General features: G+C 47.4%; 1 protein-coding gene across 1 annotated transcript in view; it reads left to right on the top strand.

The window, feature by feature from the left end:
* LOC138666835 (uncharacterized) overlaps window positions 1-19232 on the top strand; it is a gene marked incomplete at its 5' end in the record, with an annotated part of 128198 nt that overhangs the window by 69287 nt on the left and 39679 nt on the right. The window contains 1 exon segment of the mRNA XM_069755012.1: window positions 12033-12350. Coding sequence (XP_069611113.1) covers window positions 12033-12350 — 318 coding nt within the window.

Raw genomic sequence — 19232 nt, 5'->3', positions numbered from 1 at the left:
CGCCAGGAGCAAAGGTCGGAGCAGGGCGCCAATGAGCGGAGGACCTCATTCTCTCCTTAGAGGCCCGAATGGCATCCTGAGTGCGATCCCAAATATCCCGTGCCTCCACAGCCCAGTCTGCCACCCTGAAGTCGGCGGAAGACACGGGCATAGGCACAGGTACCCGTGGATGCTGACCATAGTTAAGGAGAAATGGCGTTTGTCCAGTGGAGTCAGCTACGGCATTGTTCAGTGCAAACTCTGCCCACGATAGCAAGGATGCCCAGTCATCCTGCCTGGCTGAAACAAAATGTCGCAGGTATGTGACCAAGGTCTGGTTGGCCCTCTGTACCAACCCATTCGTCTCGGGATGATATGCGGAAGAGAGATTCAACTCAATGCTGAGAAGACAACAAAGCTCTCTCCAGAACCGAGACGCAAACTGGGGACCCCGGTCACTGACAATTTTGTCTGGCACACCATGAAGGCGGAAGATGTGTTTTATGAACAACGCTGCCAAGGCCCGTGCAGAAGGTAACCGTGGTAGCGGCAACAAATGCACCATTTTTGAGAAATGATCGGTGATGATGACCCAAATGATGGTACAGCTGCGAGACTTGGGTAAACCCACAACAAAGTCCATCCCGACCATCTCCCAGGGCCTATCTGCCACCGGCAAGGGATAGAGTAACCCAGCTGGCCTTTGACGAGGAGATTTATTTTTGGCGCAGGAGACACACGCTTGAATATAATCTCTGACATCCCGGACCATATGTGGCCACCAGTACGTCCTCGCCAGTAGCTCAGATGTCCTCTTTGTCCCAAAGTGTCCACCCACCCTGGACGAATGAGCCCAAGAGAGAACCTCCGGTCGCAAATTAATGGGCACAAAAGTCTTGCCGGGAGGCACAGACTCAAGCGAAACCGGCGCTACGGTTCTCAGGCTCTCTGAAGGGACAATAAGCCGAGGCTCCCCCTCCTCCTCCTCAGATGACACAACAGAGCGAGAGAGAGTGTCTGCACGAATGTTCTTCTCCCCAGCGAGATAATGAAGGGTGAAGTACAAGGACCATCTGGCCTGGCGAGAATTTAGCCGCCGGGCTGTCTGCAGGTATAACAAATTTTTGTGGTCCATGAAGACCTGAAAGGGAAAACGAGCCCCCTCCAAGAGATTTCTCCACTCCGAGAAAGCCAGCTTCATCGCTAGCAACTCCCTGTCCCCAATGGAATAATTCCTCTCCGCAGGTGTGAAGGTCTTGGAGAAGAAGAAGCACGGATGCTTCCGACCTTGAGCATCCTTTTGGAAGAGGACTGCTCCTGCACCAACGGAAGAGGCATCCACCTCCATTATGAACGGCTTATCAACATCGGGACAATGCAAGATGGGAGCGCTAGCAAAACGGGATTTAATAGAAGAAAAGGCCCTGGAGACCTCTTCAGACCACAATTTGGGATTCGCTCCCTTCTTGGTGAGGGCTACCAAGGGAGCTACCAAAGTTGAGAAGTGGGGAATGAACTGGCGGTAATAATTAATGAACCCCATAAAGCGTTGCACCGCTTTAAGAGAATGGGGTTCTTGCCTGTCCATCACAGCCTGTAGTTTGGCAGGATCCATAGCCAATCCCTGGGCAGAGATGATATAGCCCAGGAAAGGTAAAGACTCCTGCTCAAACATACACTTCTCCAACTTTGCGTACAGAGAATTTGCCCGTAAGAGGTCGAGGACTCTGCCAACATCTCTCCGGTGGGAGTCAATATCTGGAGAAAAGATGAGAATATCATCCAGATAGACTACGACCGAGGTGGAAAGCATATCCCGGAAGATGTCGTTGACAAAGTCTTGGAAAACGGCTGGGGCATTACAGAGCCCGAAGGGCATCACCAGATACTCATAGTGCCCATCTCTGGTGTTAAACGCCGTCTTCCATTCGTCACCCTCACGGATGCGAATCAGGTTATAAGCACCCCGCAGATCCAATTTGGTAAATACCTTAGCTCCCCTTAGCCTATCAAAAAGCTCAGAAATCAGGGGCAGCGGATACTTATTTTTAACGGTGATGGCGTTAAGACCCCTGTAATCTATGCAAGGACGTAATTCTCCATTCTTCTTCTGCACGAAGAAGAACCCTGCCCCTGCTGGTGACACTGACTTCCTAATGAACCCTCTTGCCAAATTCTCCTGGATGTATTGGGACATGGCCTCCGTTTCCGGAAGAGAGAGGGTATAGACACGTCCCCGAGGAGGTTCTGCTCCAGGCAAGATATCTATAGGACAGTCATAGGGGCGGTGAGGCGGAAGGGTCTCCGCAGCCTTTTTGGAGAAGACGTCTGCATAGGACCAATAGTATTTGGGGAGAGAAGAGAGATCTGCGGGTATCTCAGTGGTGGAAACCTGAACGCACTCTTTCACACATCTGCCCTTACAGGATTCACTCCAACCCAATATCCTCCCAGAGGACCACTCAATATGTGGGGAGTGGAAACGGAGCCAGGGTATTCCCAGCAGAATCTCATCCATTCCCTCGGGAAGGACAAGAAGGGAAACTATCTCCTGGTGGGATGGGGACATAGCTAACGTGAAAGGGACAGTCTGGTGTGTGATCTGAGATGGAAGTGTTGACCCGTTCACTACTCTGACAGTCACCGGTTTGGCATCACCAGAGGTATTGCATGGCGCAGAGCAAAAGCCGAGGACATGAAATTCCCCTCAGCTCCGGAGTCCACACAAAGCTCGACTGTCAGAGAGTGAGAGCCTAATATGATTGTCCCCTTGAAGGACAGCTTGGAGGAAAAGGCCGCTGTGTCTAGAGAACCTCTTCCAAGGGTCACTAGACACGGTCGTTTACCCAACCGCCGTGGACATTTATTGGCATAATGTCCCTCTTGTTGGCAATTTCTGCAAACCACGGGTACTCGAGCGGTCCGAGACTTAGGTCCCGCTCGAGAGACCTCCATGGCCTCATGGGAGTCAGATGCCTGAACGGAAGATTCTAGAGGTCTGGCAAAGGTAGGAGCCAGCCGAAACCTCTGCCTACACTGGGCCCGCTCCAACCTCCGCTCGTTAAAACGGAGGTCGATGCGGGTAGATAGAGAAATAAGCTCCTCCAGTGTGGCGGGAATCTCCCTGGTGGCCAAGGCGTCCTTCACATGGTCTGCCAGTCCTCTCCAGAACACCGGAATAAGGACTTTATCCGGCCACTCCAGCTCCGAGACCAGAGTCCGGAATTGAACGGCGAACTGGCTGACCATGGACGAACCCTGGGTTGTAGCCAACAATTGGAGCGCGGTATCGTGGGTGACACGAGGTCCCAAAAAGACCTGTTTCAGAGCGTCCAAGAAGAGAGGAGCACTCTGTACCACACGAGCATTGCGCTCCCATAGCGGCGTTGCCCACTCCAACGCCCTGCCCGATAAAAGGGATAAAATAAGTCCCACTTTCGCCCGTTCCGTAGGAAAACGTGCAGCCAGAAGCTCAAGATGTATGGAGCACTGACTCACGAATCCCCGACATTGTTTACTGTCACCAGCAAACTTATCTGGAAGCGGGAGACGGGATAAATTCGGAGCAGGGGTGGCAGAGGACAAACTGGCTGCAGCTACACTTGCAGCCTGAACAGCGACTGCGGTAACATCCACAGCTGAGGTTGTGCGCTCGAGAGCCGCCAACCTACCCTCCAGCTGCTGGATGTACTGCTGTAAACGCTGACCGTCCACCATTTACTAGCCAGACCATGGCGCTAGTATACTGTTAGGGCTAGCGGAACGCACTGAGTAGAAATAGATATTTATTATAAATGGTGCGTTCGCAGCCCGGGGTCCACCGTGCAGGGAGAACCTGCTGCTAGTGAATGGTGGCACTGTTTGGCGGTATAGACTAGCTCTGTTACCTCACAGAGCAGCTGCGAGAGGAAAGCACTGCGCCCTGTTAGCCTCACAGGAGCACAAGCTTACTGCCAAGCTGATAGCAGTCTGTGGTTATACAACATGCAATCTCCTCACCGGAGAAGCCGGTATTCTAGAGGCTTATTTCAGCCGGGTCCCTGAACACACTTATGCATAACCACACTGGCGCAAAGCACATATGACTTGATACTGGCGCATGGCCGTGCGGCAAAGCGAACCTTAAATAGTTGCAGCATGTTTAGGACCTTACAAAGAAGGACCAATGGAGTGCTGCAGCACCTGAGCATGTGACCCTGGATCTCCACTGAGAGATCTCGCCTTGGGCATGCTCAGAGTGCAAAGCAGGATTTAGTCCTAGCAGCTACAAGGACTTTAGCTGCAGTATCTGATCATGTGACCCTCGATCTCCACTGAGAGATCTTACTCAGGGCATGCTCAGAATGTGAAAAGCAGGACTTAGCCCCAGAAGCGTCTGCTCGCTGCTGCTCAGCACTGACTTCAATGGGAGAAGCAGGAAACGCAGCAGTAACTCTTAGCACAGAGTCAGACTGAGCGAGACGCTGGGATCGACGTCTCCGCTGAGCAGGCTCCACTGCGGCAGGAGAAGAATGGGAGACCGCAGCGGAGATGGCCCGAGATTCCCCCTTTGCAGAGGCAGGAACTCGACCCCTAACACAAGTAATCCACATTTCATATTTTCTATTACAAAGTGAAACTCAAACAATAAATAGTTTTTATAAGAAAATCTTAAAGGACTGGAGGTACTTTGGTTCCTTCCCCATTAAGTCCAAAATGTTAAGAGGTTTTATGTGGTAGTAGCATGACTTTGTGAAGTCATTGACACAACAATAATAAGATGCTGATGGGTGTTATGATAGGCAATTCAGTAACACAATGTACATAGCAATCAGAGCACATACAGTGATCTGACAATAACCCAAAATAATAGAACGAGCTCTGAGACGTGGGAACTCTGTAGACCGCAATTCCTGATCCTCTCCAAACACAACTAGAGGCAGCCGTGGATTGCGCCTAACGCTACCTATGCAACTCGACACAGCCTGAGAAACTGACTAGCCTGAAGATAGAAAAATAAGCCTACCTTGCCTCAGAGAAATACCCCAAAGGAAAAGGCAGCCCCCCACATATAATGACTGTGAGTAAGATGAAACGACAAACGTAGGGAAGAAATACATTCAGCAAAGTGAGGCCCGGTATTCTAGACAGAACGAGGATAGAAAGATAACTTTGCGGTCTACACAAAACCCTAAAGAAAACCACGCAAAGGGGGCAAAAAGACCCTCCGTACCGAACTAACGGCACGGAGGTACACCCTTTGCGTCCCAGAGCTTCCAGCAAAACAAATAGACAAGGTGGACAGAAAAAATAGCAACAAATAGCAAAGAAGCACTTAGCTATGCTGAGCAGCAGGCCACAGGAATGATCCAGAGATACACAAGTCCAACACTGGAACATTGACAGGAAGCATGGATCAAAGCATTAGGTGGAGTTAAGTAGAGAAGCAGCTAATGAGCTCCCCAGATCACCTGAGGGAGGAAACTCAGAAGCTGCAGTACCACTTTCCTCCACAAACGGAAGCTCCCAGGGAGAATCAGCCGAAGCACCACTTGTGACCACAGGAGTGAACTCTGCCACAGAATTCACAACAGATAGGTTTCTGTTACAGGACTTTATTCTACATATTAATTATTAATGTAATGTTTGACTAACAATAACCAATATTTGGCTAATATTAGATTAGGAAATGTGTCCTCCTGCCTCCACCAGAATATTAGCACAAACTATTTAGATTAGAAAATGTGGCCTCCTATTAGCACAAACGATATAGATTAGGAAATGTGGTCTTCTGCCTGCACCAGAATATTCGCACAAACTATTTAGATTGGGAAATGTGGCCTCCTGCGTACACCACAAAAATAGAGCAGAAGATTTAGTGTGTCTGGAATAAACTGTTGTCAGAAAGGATTTAGATTAAAAAATGTAGGCTGGTGTCTGGACCACACTATTAGCTAAAAGGATTTAGATTCTGAAATGTGATGACAAGCGTGCAAGACAGTATTAGCACAAATAATTTAGATAAAGAAATGTGACCTCCTTTCTGCACCACAAAATCTTAGCCCAAACAAGTTTGATTAGGAAATGTGACATCCTGCTGGCACCACAATATTAGCCCAAAAGATCATGATTGGGAAATGTGGCTTTCTGCCTGCACCACAATATTAGCCCAAACTATTTTCATTAGGAAATCTGGTCTACTGCCTACACCACAATGTTAGTGCAAATGATTTTGAATAGGAAATGTAGCCTCCTTCCTGCACCAAAATATTAATCCAATTGTGATTAGGAAATGTGGCACCCTGCCTAATCATTTTAGATGAAGGAAGGTTGATTTTACACAGGATCCAATATAGCTGAAGAAACTGACACTAAACTGCATTTCTAACTATCTGAAAACTTGCAGCAGCCACTGTAGCAGCCTCTCTGTACTGTTACACTGACAAAATCATGCCACCAAAACAACATATCCGCTTTTTTATAAGGAGAGGGTCATGTGATTTTTGCAACCAATTACAGAAGCCCTTGTGTCTGGACATTGTGGATGGTATTTGTGGTGTGATCATCTGCCAAAATCTACACACAATAAGTTAACATAAAGAGAAAAAATGAAAAAAGAAAAACAGTCCGCCGTTCCTCTGACCTCTCCACACTAAATCCCCTCATTAACCCCTTTCTGCCATTAGACGTACTATTGCGTCCATGTGGGGTGGGCTTTACTTCCCAAGGACGCAATAGTACGTCATATGCGATCGGCAGCGCTCACGGGGGGAGCGCCGCCGATCGCGGCCGGGTGTCAGCTGTTTATCGCAGCTGACATCCGGCACTATGTGCCAGGAGCGGTCACGGACCGCCCCCGGCACATTAACCCCCGGCACACCGCGATCAAAGATGATCGCGATGTGCCGGCGGTACAGGGAAGCACCGCGCAGGGAGTGGGCTCCCTGCGGGCTTCCCTGAGCCCCCCGCAGCAACGCGATGTGATCGCGTTGCTGCGAGGGTCTCACCTCCCTCCCTGCTCCCTCCAGCCCCGGATCCAAGATGGCCACGGATCCGGGTCCTGCAGGGAGGGAGGTGGCTTCACAGAGCCTGCTCAGAGCAGGCACTGTGAAGCAGCCTGCACTCCTATCAGATCAGTGATCTGACAGAGTGCTGTGCAAACTGTCAGATCACTGATCTGTGATGTCCCCCCCTGGGACAAAGTAAAAAAGTAAAAAAAAAAAATTTCAAATGTGTAAAAAAAAATAAAAAAAAATATTCCAAAATAATGAAAAAAAAATAAAAATATTATTCCCATAAATACATTTCTTTATCTAAATAAAAAAAAAAAAACAATAAAAGTACACATATTTAGTATCGCCGCGTCCGTAACGGCCCGACCTATAAAACTGGCCTACTAGTTAACCCCTTCAGTAAACACCGTAAGAAAAAAAAAAAAAACGAGGCAAAAAACAACGCTTTATTATCATACCGCCGAACAAAAAGTGGAATAACACGCGATCAAAAAGACAGATATAACTAACCATGGTACCGCTGAAAACGTCATCTTGTCCCGCAAAAAACAAGCCACCATACAGCATCATCAGCAAAAAAATAAAAAAGTTATAGTCCTGAGAATAAAGCGATGCAAAAATAATTATTTTTTCTATAAAATAGTTTTTATCGTATAAAAGCGCCAAAACATAAAAAAATGATATAAATGAGGTGTCGCTGTAATCGTACTGACCCGAAGAATAAAACTGCTTCATCAATTTTACCAAACGCGGAACGGTATAAACGCCTCCCCCAATAGAAATTCATGAATAGCTGGTTTTTGGTCATTCTGCCTCACAAAAATCGGAATAAAAAGCGATCAAAAAATGTCACGTGCCCGAAAATGTTACCAATAAAAACATCAACTCGTCCCGCAAAAAACAAGACCTCACATGACTCTGTGGACCAGAATATAGAAAAATTATAGCTCTCAAAATGTGGTAACGCAAAAAATATTTTTTGCAATAAAAAGCGTCTTTCAGTGTGTGACGGCTGCCAATCATAAAAATCCGCTAAAAAACCCGCTATAAAAGTAAATCAAACCCCCCTTCATCACCCCCTTAGTTAGGGAAAAATTAAAAAAATGTATTTATTTCCATTTTCCCATTAGGGCTAGGGTTAGAGCTAGGGTTAGGGCTAGGGTTAGGGCTAGGGTTAGGGCTAGGGTTAGGGTTAGGGCTAGGGTTAGGGCTAGGGTTAGGGCTAGGGTTAGGGCTAGGGTTAGGGCTAGGGTTAGGGCTAGGGTTAGGATTAGGGCTAGGGTTAGGGCTAGGGCTACAGTTTGGGTTGGGGCTAAAGTTACAGTTAGGGTTTAGATTACATTTACGGTTGGGAATAGGGTTGGGATTAGGGTTAGGGGTGTGTCAGGGTTAGAGGTGTGGTTAGGGTTACTGTTGGGATTAGGGTTAGGGATGTGTTTGGATTAGGGTTTCAGTTATAATTGGGGGGTTTCCACTGTTTAGGCACATCAGGGGCTCTCCAAACGCGACATGGCGTCCGATCTCAATTCCAGCCAATTCTGCGTTGAAAAAGTAAAACAGTGCTTCTTCCCTTCCGAGCTCTCCCGTGTGCCCAAACAGGGGTTTACCCCAACATATGGGGTATCAGCGTACTCAGGACAAATAGGACAACAACTTTTGGGGTCCAATTTCTCCTGCTACCCTTGGGAAAATACAAAACTCGGGGCTAAAACATATTTTTTGTGGGAAAAAAAAGATTTTTTATTTTCACGGCTCTGCGTTATAAACTGTAGTGAAACACTTGGGGGTTCAAAGTTCTCACAACACATCTAGATTAGTTCCCTGGGGGGTCTAGTTTCCAATATGGGGTCACTTGTGGGGGGTTTCTACTGTTTAGGTACATTAGGGGTTCTGCAAACGCAATGTGACGTCTGCAGACCATTCCATCTAAGTCTGCATTCCAAATGGCGCTCCTTCCCTTCCGAGCTCTGCCATGCGCTCAAACGTTGGTTTCCCCCAACATACGGGGTATCAGCGTACTCAGGACAAATTGGACAACAACTTTTGGGGTCGAATTTCTCCTCTTACCCTCGGGAAAATACAAAACTGGGGGCTAAAAAATAATTTTGGGGGGAAAGATTTTTTTTTTAATTTTCATGGCTCTGCGTTACAAACTGTAGTGAAACACTTGGGGGTTCAAAGCTATCACAACACATCTAGATGAGTTCCTTAGGGGGTCTAGTTTCCAAAATGGTGTCACTTGTGGGAGGTTTCTACTGTTTAGGTACATTAGGGGCTCTGCAAATGCAATGTGACACCTGCAGACCATTTCCATCTAAGTCCTCATTCCAAATGGAGCTCCTTCCCTTCCGAGCCCTCCCATGCGCCCAAACAGTGGTTCCCCCCCACATATGGGGTATCAGCGCACTCAGGACAAATTGGACAACAAATTGTGGGGTCGAATTTCTCCTTTTACCCTCGGGAAAATACAAAACTGGGGGCTAAAAAATAATTTTTGTGGGCAAAAATTTTTGTTTTATTTTTACGGCTCTCCATTATAAACTTCTGTGAAGCCCTTGGTGGGTCAAAGCGCTCAGCACACATCTAGATAAGTTCCTAAGGGGGTCTACTTTCCAAAATGGTGTCACTTGTGGGGGGTTTCTACTGTTTAGGTACATTAGGGGCTCTGCAAACGCAATGTGACACCTGCAGACCATTCCATCTAAGTCTGCATTCAAATGGCACTCCTTCCCTTCTGAGCCCTCCCATGTGCCCAAACAGTGGTTCCCCCACATATGGTGTATCATCGCACTCAGGACAAATTGGGCAACAAATTTTGGGGTCCAATTTCTCCTGTTACCCTCAGGAAAATACAAAACTGGGGGCTAAAAAAATAATTTTTGTGGGAAAAAAATTTTGTTTTATTTTTACGGCTCTGCATTATAAACTTCTGTGAAGCACTTGGTGGGTCAAAGTGCTCACCACACCTCTAGATAAGTTCCTTAGGGGGTCTACTTTCCAAAATGGTGTCATTTGTGGGGGGTTTCAATGTTTAGGCACATCAGTGGCTCTTCAAACGCAACATGGCGTCCCATCTCAATTCCTGTCAATTTTGCTTTGAAAAGTCAAACGGCGCTCCTTCCCTTCCGAGCTCTCCCATCCACCCAAACAGTGGTTTACCCCCACATATGGGGTATCCGCGTACTCAGGACAAATTGTACAACAACTTTTGGGGTCCAATTTCTTCTCTTACCCTTGGGAAAATAAAAAATTGGGGCAAAAAGATAATTTTTGTGAAAAAATATGATTTTTTATTTTTACGGTTCTACATTATAAACTTCTGTGAAGCACTTGGTGGGTCAAAGTGCTCACCACACCTCTAGATAAGTTCCTTAGGGGGTCTACTTTCCAAAATGGTGTCACTTGTGGGGGGTTTCAATGTTTAGGCACATCAGTGGCTCTTCAAACGCAACATGACGTCCCATCTCAATTCCTGTCAATTTTGCATTGAAAAGTCAAACGGCGCTCCTTCCCTTCCGCGCTCTCCCATCCGCCCAAACAGTGGTTTACCCCCACATATGGGCTATCAGCGTACTCAGGACAAATTGTACAACAACTTTTGGGGTCCAATTTCTTCTCTTACCCTTGGGAAAATAAAAAATTGGGGGCGAAAAGATAATTTTTGTGAAAAAATATGATTTTTTATTTTTACGGTTCTACATTATAAACTTCTGTGAAGCACTTGTTGGGTCAAAGTGCTCACCACACCTCTAGATAAGTTCCTTAGGGGGTCTACTTTCCAAAATGGTGTCACTTGTGGGGGGTTTCAATGTTTAGCCACATCAGGGGCTCTCCAAACGAAACATGGCGTCCCATCTCAATTCCAGTCAATTTTGCATTGAAAAGTCAAATGGCACTCCTTCGCTTCCGAGCTCTGCCATGCGCCCAAACAGTGGTTTACCCCCACATGTGGGGTATTGGCATACTCAGGACAAATTGTACAACAATGTTTGGGGTCCATTTTCTCCTGTTACCCTTGGTAAAATAAAACAAATTGGAGCTGAATTAAATTTTTTGTGAAAAAAAGTTAAATGTTCATTTTTATTTAAACATTCAAAAAATTCCTGTGAAGCACCAGAAGGGTTAATAAACTTCTTGAATATGGTTTTGAGTACCTTGAGGGGTGTAGTTTTTAGAATGGTGTCACACTTGGGTATTTTCTATCATATAGACCCCTCAAAATGACTTCAAATGAGATGTGGTCCCTAAAATAAAATGGTGTTGTAGAAATGAGAAATTGCTGGTCAACTTTTAACCCTTATAACTCCCTAACAAAAAAAAATTTTGGTTCCAAAATTGTGCTGATGTAAAGTAGACATGTGGGAAATGTTACTTATTAAGTATTTTGTGTGACATATCTCTGTGATTTAATTGCATAAAAATTCAAAGTTGGAAAATTGCGAAATTTTCATAATTTTCGCCAAATTTCCGTTTTTTTCACAAATAAACGCAGGCACTATCAAATAATTTTTACCATTGTCATGAAGTACAATATGTCACGAGAAAACAATGTCAGAATCACCAGGATCCAATGAAGCGTTCCAGAGTTATAACCTCATAAAGGGACAGTGGTCAGAATTGTAAAAATTGGCCCGGTCATTAACGTGCAAACCACCCTTGGGGGTAAAGGGGTTAAAGACCCCCCTGCTCAACATACAGCACCACTATCCTAGCCAAAGTCCTAGCAAAAGCATTAGTGGAAACCCAATCATTTACTGAACTGTTCCCGAATTCTGCTGACTTTAAGGGAAAATGCTCTTAAATCCGTGCACAAATCCAAATGAGCTATGTTCGTGCCAAATTTGAGATTGCTGAAAGTTTTCCGGATAGGTCCGCTCATCACTATTTATAAAGAATTTTTTTAACATGTATTTAGGTTTTAAACACTACAAAAAGCTGAATAGGCAGGGTATTTAGTAACAATAATACAAATGCTTTATAGGGGACCTGTCAGGTTCCCTTTAAGATAATTTATAATACATTGTTTTTAGAAATGACCATTCTCCTTTTTTTTAGGTTCAGGTTCAGACTTGTCAATAAGACTGGTAAATGGCAATGGTCAATGTAACGGTCGTGTAGAAATCCTCTATAATGGAGCATGGGGAACTGTGTGTGATGATTATTGGGATATTAATGCTGCACAAGTTGTATGCCGTCAGTTAAATTGTGGCCAAGCTCTTGCATTTAATGGCAGTGCTGCATTTGGCCAAGGACAAGGAGTAATTGTATTGGATGATGTGCAATGCACCGGCAATGAACAACACGTATGGGACTGTCTACACCAACCATTTACAGTGCATAACTGTGGACATAATGAAGATGCTGGAGTCGTCTGCTCAGGTATATTTTCGAAATGATGAAATCTTATACAATCATCTGATATCATATGTTGTTTGCATAGATGTTCAAGTAATCCACATTTCATATTTTCTACTACTAAGGGAAACTCAAACAATAAATAGTTTTTATAAGAAAATCTTAAAGGACTGGAGGTACTTTGGTTCCTTCCCCATTAGGTCCAAAATGTTAAGAGGTTTTATGTGGTAGTAGGATGCCTTTGTGAAGTCATTGACACAACAATAATAAGATGCTGATGAGTTTCTGTTACAGGGCTTTATTCCACATATTAATTATTAATGTAATGTTTGACTAACAATAACCAATATTTGGCTAATATTAGATTAGGAAATGAGTCCTCCTGCCTGCACCAGAATATTAGCACAAACTATTTAGATTAGAAAATGTGGCCTCCTATTAGCACAAACGATATAGATTAGGAAATGTGGTCTTCTGCCTGCACCAGAATATTCGCATAAACTATTTAGATTGGGAAATGTGGCCTCCTGCGTACACCACAAAAATAGAGCAGAAGATTTAGTGTGTCTGGAATAAACTGTTGTCAGAAAGGATTCAGATTAAAAAATGTAGGCTGGTGTCTGGACCACACTATTAGCTAAAAGGATAAAGATTCTGAAATGTGATGACAAGCCTGCAAGACAGTATTAGCACAAATAATTTAGATAAAGAAATGTGACCTCCTTTCTGCACCACAAAATCTTAGCCCAAACAAGTTTGATTAGGAAATGTGACATCCTGCTGGCACCACAATATTAGCCCAAAAGATCATGATTGGGAAATGTGGCTTTCTGCTTGCACCACAATATTAGCCCAAACTATTTTCATTAGGAAATCTGGCCTCCTGCCTACACCACAATGTTTTTGCAAACGATTTTGAATAGGAAATGTAGCCTCCTTCCTGCACCAAAATATTAATCCAATTAATTGTGATTAGGAAATGTGGCACCCTGCCTGCACCACACTATTAGCACAATCATTTTAGATGAAGGAAGTTTGATTTTACACAGGATCCAATATAGCTGAAGAAACTGACACTAAACTGCTTTTCTAACTATCTGAAAACTTGCAGCAGCCACTGTAGCAGCCTCTCTGTATTGTGACACTGACAAAATCATGCCAACAAAACAACATATCCGCTTTTTTATAAGGAGAGGGTCATGTGATTTTTGCAACCCATTACAGAAGCCCTTGTGTCTGGACATTGTGGAAGGTATTTGTGGTGTGATCATGTTAGGGTTGGCGGAACGCACCAAATATATAATTTATTAAATGGAATTGGTGCGTTCGCAACCCGGGATCCACCGTGCAGGAAAACACCTGCTGCTAAATAATGGCGGCTCTATATGGCGGTATATACCAACTCTGTTAGCTTCACAAAGTAACCGCGAGAGGAAAGCTCTGTGCCCTGTTAGACTTTCACAGAGGCACAGGCCAACTACCCAGATGTAAGCAGTGAGTGGTCATGCATGCATACAAAACTCCTCGCCGGAGATGCCAGCATTCTAGGGGCTTATTTCGGCCGGGTCCCTGAACACACTTAAACACAATCTCCTCGCCGGAGGTGCCAGCATTCTAGGGGCTTATTTCAGCCGGGTCCCTGAACACATTCAAACACATGACCACATTGGCGCAAAGCATATAGCATAAGACGATACTAGCGCATGGCCGTGCGGTCATGCGCAGTTTATATAGTTGCAGCACAGGAAGCAGCTACTGAAGTTTTTGCCCTTTCAGGACCTACCAGAAGGACCAATGGAAAGTGCTGCAGTACCTGAGCATGTTTTGCCCTTTCACGACCTTCCAGAAGGACCAATGGAATGTACTGCAGCACCTGAGCATGTGACTGAACATGTGGCCCTCGACCTCCAATGGGAGACCCTGCCCTGGGCATGCTCAGTGTGAGAAAACAAGGACTTAGTCCCAGAGAGGCTCGCTCGCCGCAGATCAGTGCAGGGTACCATAGGAAAGCCAGAAAAGGCAGTAGTGACCCTATGCACCGAATCAGCCCCAGCGAGACGCTGGGAGCGACGTCTCCGCTGAGCAGAGCCCACTGCGGCCGATATCGAATGGGAGACCGCAGCAGACACGGATCGAGATTCCCCCTGTGCAGCAGAGGAAACTCGACTCCTAACATTACCCCCCCTCCTAGGGCCCCCCCCTCCATGAGCCTCACTACGCTCAAAAGCTGCGATAAGCAGCGGAGCCCGAATGTGCTCCACAGGCTCCCAGGTTCTATCCTCTGGGCCGTGACCCTTCCAGTCCACCAGATAAAATTTCTTGCCACGTACCACCTTGCACCCCACAATAGCATTCACCTCAAACTCATCCGTGGATGAACCCGATGTCCCAGCAGATGACTCGGAAAACCGGGACAAATGAACGGGCTTTAAGAGGGAAACGTGGAAAGTATCGGTGATACCAAGGCGTGAAGGAATAGCCAAACGGTAGACCACAGGGTTGACCTGTTCCAGAACCTTGAACGGGCCAATGTAGCGAGGAGCAAACTTAGTGGACTCAACTCGCAGCCTGATGTTACGGGCGGAGAGCCACACTAAGTCACCAGGAGCAAAGACTGGAGCGGGGCGCCGGTGTGTATCAGCCGAAACCCTCATTCTCTCCTTGGAGGCCCGGATGGCATCCTGTGTGCGGTCCCAGATGTCACGTGCCTCCACCGCCCAGTCTGCCACCCTAGAATCGGTGGATGACACGGGCATGGGCACAGGGACACGCGGATGCTGGCCGTAATTAAGGAGAAAAGGAGTTTGACCAGTGGAATCGGCTACGGCGTTGTTCAGGGCAAATTCCACCCAAGGTAGCAAAGATGCCCAGTCATCCTGCCTAGCAGAGACGAAATGTCGCAAATATGTCACCAGAGTCTGGTTGGTTCTCTCCACCAACCCATTCGTCTCGGGATGGTATGCAGAGGAGAGGTTTAACTCTATGCTGAGTAAACGGCAGAGCTCTCTCCAAAACCGAGATGCGAACTGGGGACCCCGATGGCTGACAATCTTATCAGGCATACCATGCAAACGGAAAACGTGTTTAATGAACAACACCGCCAAGGCCCGTGCTGAGGGTAACCGAGGAAGCGGCACCAAATGCACCATCTTGGAGAAATGGTCGGTGACAACCCAAATAATGGAGCAGCCACGCGACTTGGGTAGACCCACCACAAAGTCCATCCCGACCATCTCCCAGGGCCTGTCTGCCACCGGTAGAGGGTAAAGCAACCCAGCAGGCCGTTGCCGAGGAGACCGATTCTGGGCACAAGAAATGCACGCCTGAATATAGTCCTTGACATCTCGGGCCATATGCGGCCGCCAGTATGTTCTCGCCAGAAGCTCAGATGTCCTCTTGGTCCCAAAATGCCCACCCACTCTGGAGGAGTGAGCCCAAGAGAGAACCTCCGGTCGCAAGTTAGCTGGTACGAAAGTCTTGCCCGGGGGCACAGACTCTAGCGAAACCGGAGCTACAGTTCTCAGGCTCTCAGAAGGGACAATAAGCCGAGGCTCCTCCTCCTCCTCCGATGACACCACGGAGCGGGAGAGAGCGTCAGCACGAACGTTCTTCTCGCCGAGGAGGAAAAGGAGAGTAAAATGGAACTGGGAGAAGAAAAGGGACCATCTAGCCTGGCGAGAATTCAGCCGCTGGGCCGTTTGCAGATACACCAAGTTCTTGTGGTCAGTGAAGACTTGGAAGGGAAAGCGAGCTCCCTCCAAGAGATGTCTCCACTCCGAAAAAGCCAACTTCATGGCCAGCAACTCCCTGTCCCCAATGGAATAATTCCTCTCCGCTGGTGTGAAGGTCTTGGAAAAGAAGAAGCAAGGATGCTTCCGACCTTGAGCATCCTTTTGGAAAAGGACTGCTCCAGCACCAACGGATGAGGCATCCACCTCCAAGATAAATGCTTTATCAACATCGGGGCGATGTAGGATGGGAGCGCTAGCGAAGTGTGACTTGATCGAGAGAAAGGCTTTGGAGACCTCCTCTGACCACAACTTGGGATTTGCTCCCTTCTTGGTGAGGGCAACCAAGGGAGCTACCAAAGTTGAGAAGTGTGGAATGAACTGGCGATAGTAATTAATGAACCCCATAAAGCTCTGCACCGCTTTAAGAGAATGGGGCTCCTGCCAGTCCATTACAGCCTGTAGCTTGGCAGGATCCATAGCCAAACCCTGGGCAGAGATGATATAACCAAGGAAAGGCAAGGACTCCTGCTCAAACACACACTTCTCCAACTTGGCGTAGAGGGAGTTTGCCCGTAAGAGGTCGAAGACTTTGCGAACATCTCTCCGATGGGAGTCAATATCTGGAGAGAAGATGAGAATATCATCCAGATAGACTACGACCGAGGTGGTGAGCATATCCCGGAAGATGTCGTTCACAAAGTCTTGGAAAACGGCTGGGGCATTACAGAGCCCGAAGGGCATCACCAGATATTCATAGTGCCCATCCCTGGTGTTAAAAGCCGTCTTCCATTCATCCCCCTCACGGATGCGAATCAGGTTGTAAGCACCCCGCAGATCTAACTTAGTAAATACCCTCGCTCCCCGTAGCCTATCAAACAGCTCAGATATCAGGGGTAGTGGGTACTTGTTCTTAACGGTGATGGCGTTAAGACCCCTGTAGTCTATGCATGGATGTAAGTCTCCAGTCTTCGTCTGTACGAAGAAGAACCCTGCCCCTGCCGGTGACACTGACTTCCTAATGAATCCTCTTGCCAGATTCTCCTGTATGTACTGGGACATTGCCTCCGTCTCCGGGAGAGATAATGGATAGACTCGACCCCGGGGAGGCTCAGCACCAGGCAAGAGGTCAATAGGACAGTCATAGGGGCGGTGAGGCGGAAGGGTCTCCGCAGCTCTTTTGGAGAACACGTCTGCATAGGGCCAATAGTGCTTGGGGAGAGAGGAAAGATCTGCGGGTACCTGTGTAGTAGCAACCTGAACGCACTCCCTCAGACATCTACCCTCGCAAGATTTACTCCAACCCAAAATTCTCCCAGAGGACCACTCGATATGAGGAGAATGGTAGCGAAGCCATGGTATCCCCAACAGGACCTCATCAATTCCCTCAGGAATGACTAATAGGGAGATTATCTCCTGATGTGATGGAGACACAGATAGCGTGAAAGGAATGGTTTGGTGGGTAATCTGTGAAGGTAGTGTTGACCCATTTACCACTCGAACAGTTACCGGCTTGGCGAGCGTCACCAAGGGTATTGCGTGACGCTGGGCAAAAGCGGAAGACATAAAGTTACCCTCTGCCCCAGAATCCACGCATAGCTCGACCATAAGAGTGGATGGGCCTATGGTAATTGTCCCCTTGAAGGACAACTTTGAGGCAAACGTCGCCGTGTCTAGTGTACCTCCTCCAACTGCCACTAGACGCTGACGTTTCCCCGACCGCTGAGGACCCTTAGAGGCAAGGTGTCCTGACTGCTGACAAACATGACGGACCTTATGTGCACGGGCAGACTGAGACTTGGATCCCGCTCGTGTCACCTCTAAGGCCTCATGTGACTCGGATGCCTGGACTGGAGATTCCAAAGGTTTGGCGAAGGTGGGAGCCAGCCGAAACCTCTGCCTACACTGGGCTCGCTCCAACCTCCGCTCGTTAAAACGGAGGTCAATACGAGTAGATACGGCTATGAGCTCCTCCAGTGTGGCGGGAATCTCCCTAGTGGCCAAAGCGTCCTTCACATGGTCAGCCAGCCCCCTCCAAAATATGGGAATGAGGGTTTTATCTGGCCATTCCAACTCAGACGCTAATGTCCGGAAGTGAACAGCAAAATGGCTGACCATGGTTGAACCCTGAGTCAAAGCCAGCAGTTGGAGCGCTGTATCATGGGTGACTTGAGGTCCTAAAAAGACCTGTTTCAGAGTGTCCAGAAACCTAGGAACAGTCCGCACCACATGATCGTTGCGCTCCCACAGCGGCGTAGCCCACTCCAACACTCTGTCCGACAGGAGAGAGATTATGAATCCCACCTTTGCCCGCTCAGTAGGGAAACGTGCAGCCAGAAGCTCGAGGTGTATACCACATTGGCTCACGAAACCCCTACAGGACTTACTGTCCCCAGAGTATCTCTCAGGCAAAGGAAGGTGAGATAGGGTCGGAACAGAGGTGGCAGTGGGTAAAGCTGCTGCAGCCACGCTAGCAGCCTGAACAGCTATTGCGGTAACATCCACCGCCGAGGTTGCACGCTCAAGAGACGCCAACCGGCCCTCAAGCAGCTGGATGTACCCCTGCAATCGCTGTTCATCCGACATTACTTAGCCAGATCCTGGCGCTAGTATACTGTTAGGGTTGGCGGAACGCACCAAATATATAATTTATTAAATGGAATTGGTGCGTTCGCAACCCGGGATCCACCGTGCAGGAAAACACATGCTGCTAAATAATGGTGGCTCTATATGGCGGTATATACCAACTCTGTTAGCTTCACAGAGTAACCGCGAGAGGAAAGCTCTGTGCCCTGTTAGACTTTCACAGAGGCACAGGCCAACTACCCAGATGTGAGCAGTGAGTGGACATGCATGCATACAAAACTCCTCGCCAGAGATGCCAGCATTCTAGGGGCTTATTATTTCGGCCGGGTCCCTGAACACACTTAAACACAATCTCCTCGCCGGAGGTGCCAGCATTCTAGGGGCTTATTTCAGCCGGGTCCCTGAACACATTCAAACACATGACCACATTGGCGCAAAGCATATAGCATAAGACGATACTAGCGCATGGCCGTGCGGTCATGCGCAGTTTATATAGTTGCAGCACAGGAAGCTGCTACTGAAGTTTTTGCCCTTTCAGGACCTACCAGAAGGACCAATGGAAAGTGCTGCAGTACCTGAGCATGTTTTGCCC

This window comes from Ranitomeya imitator, chromosome 2 (assembly GCF_032444005.1).
Source record: "Ranitomeya imitator isolate aRanImi1 chromosome 2, aRanImi1.pri, whole genome shotgun sequence".
Classification (NCBI taxonomy): Eukaryota; Metazoa; Chordata; class Amphibia; order Anura; family Dendrobatidae; genus Ranitomeya; species Ranitomeya imitator.
This window is presented reverse-complemented; position numbering and strand designations above follow the sequence as displayed.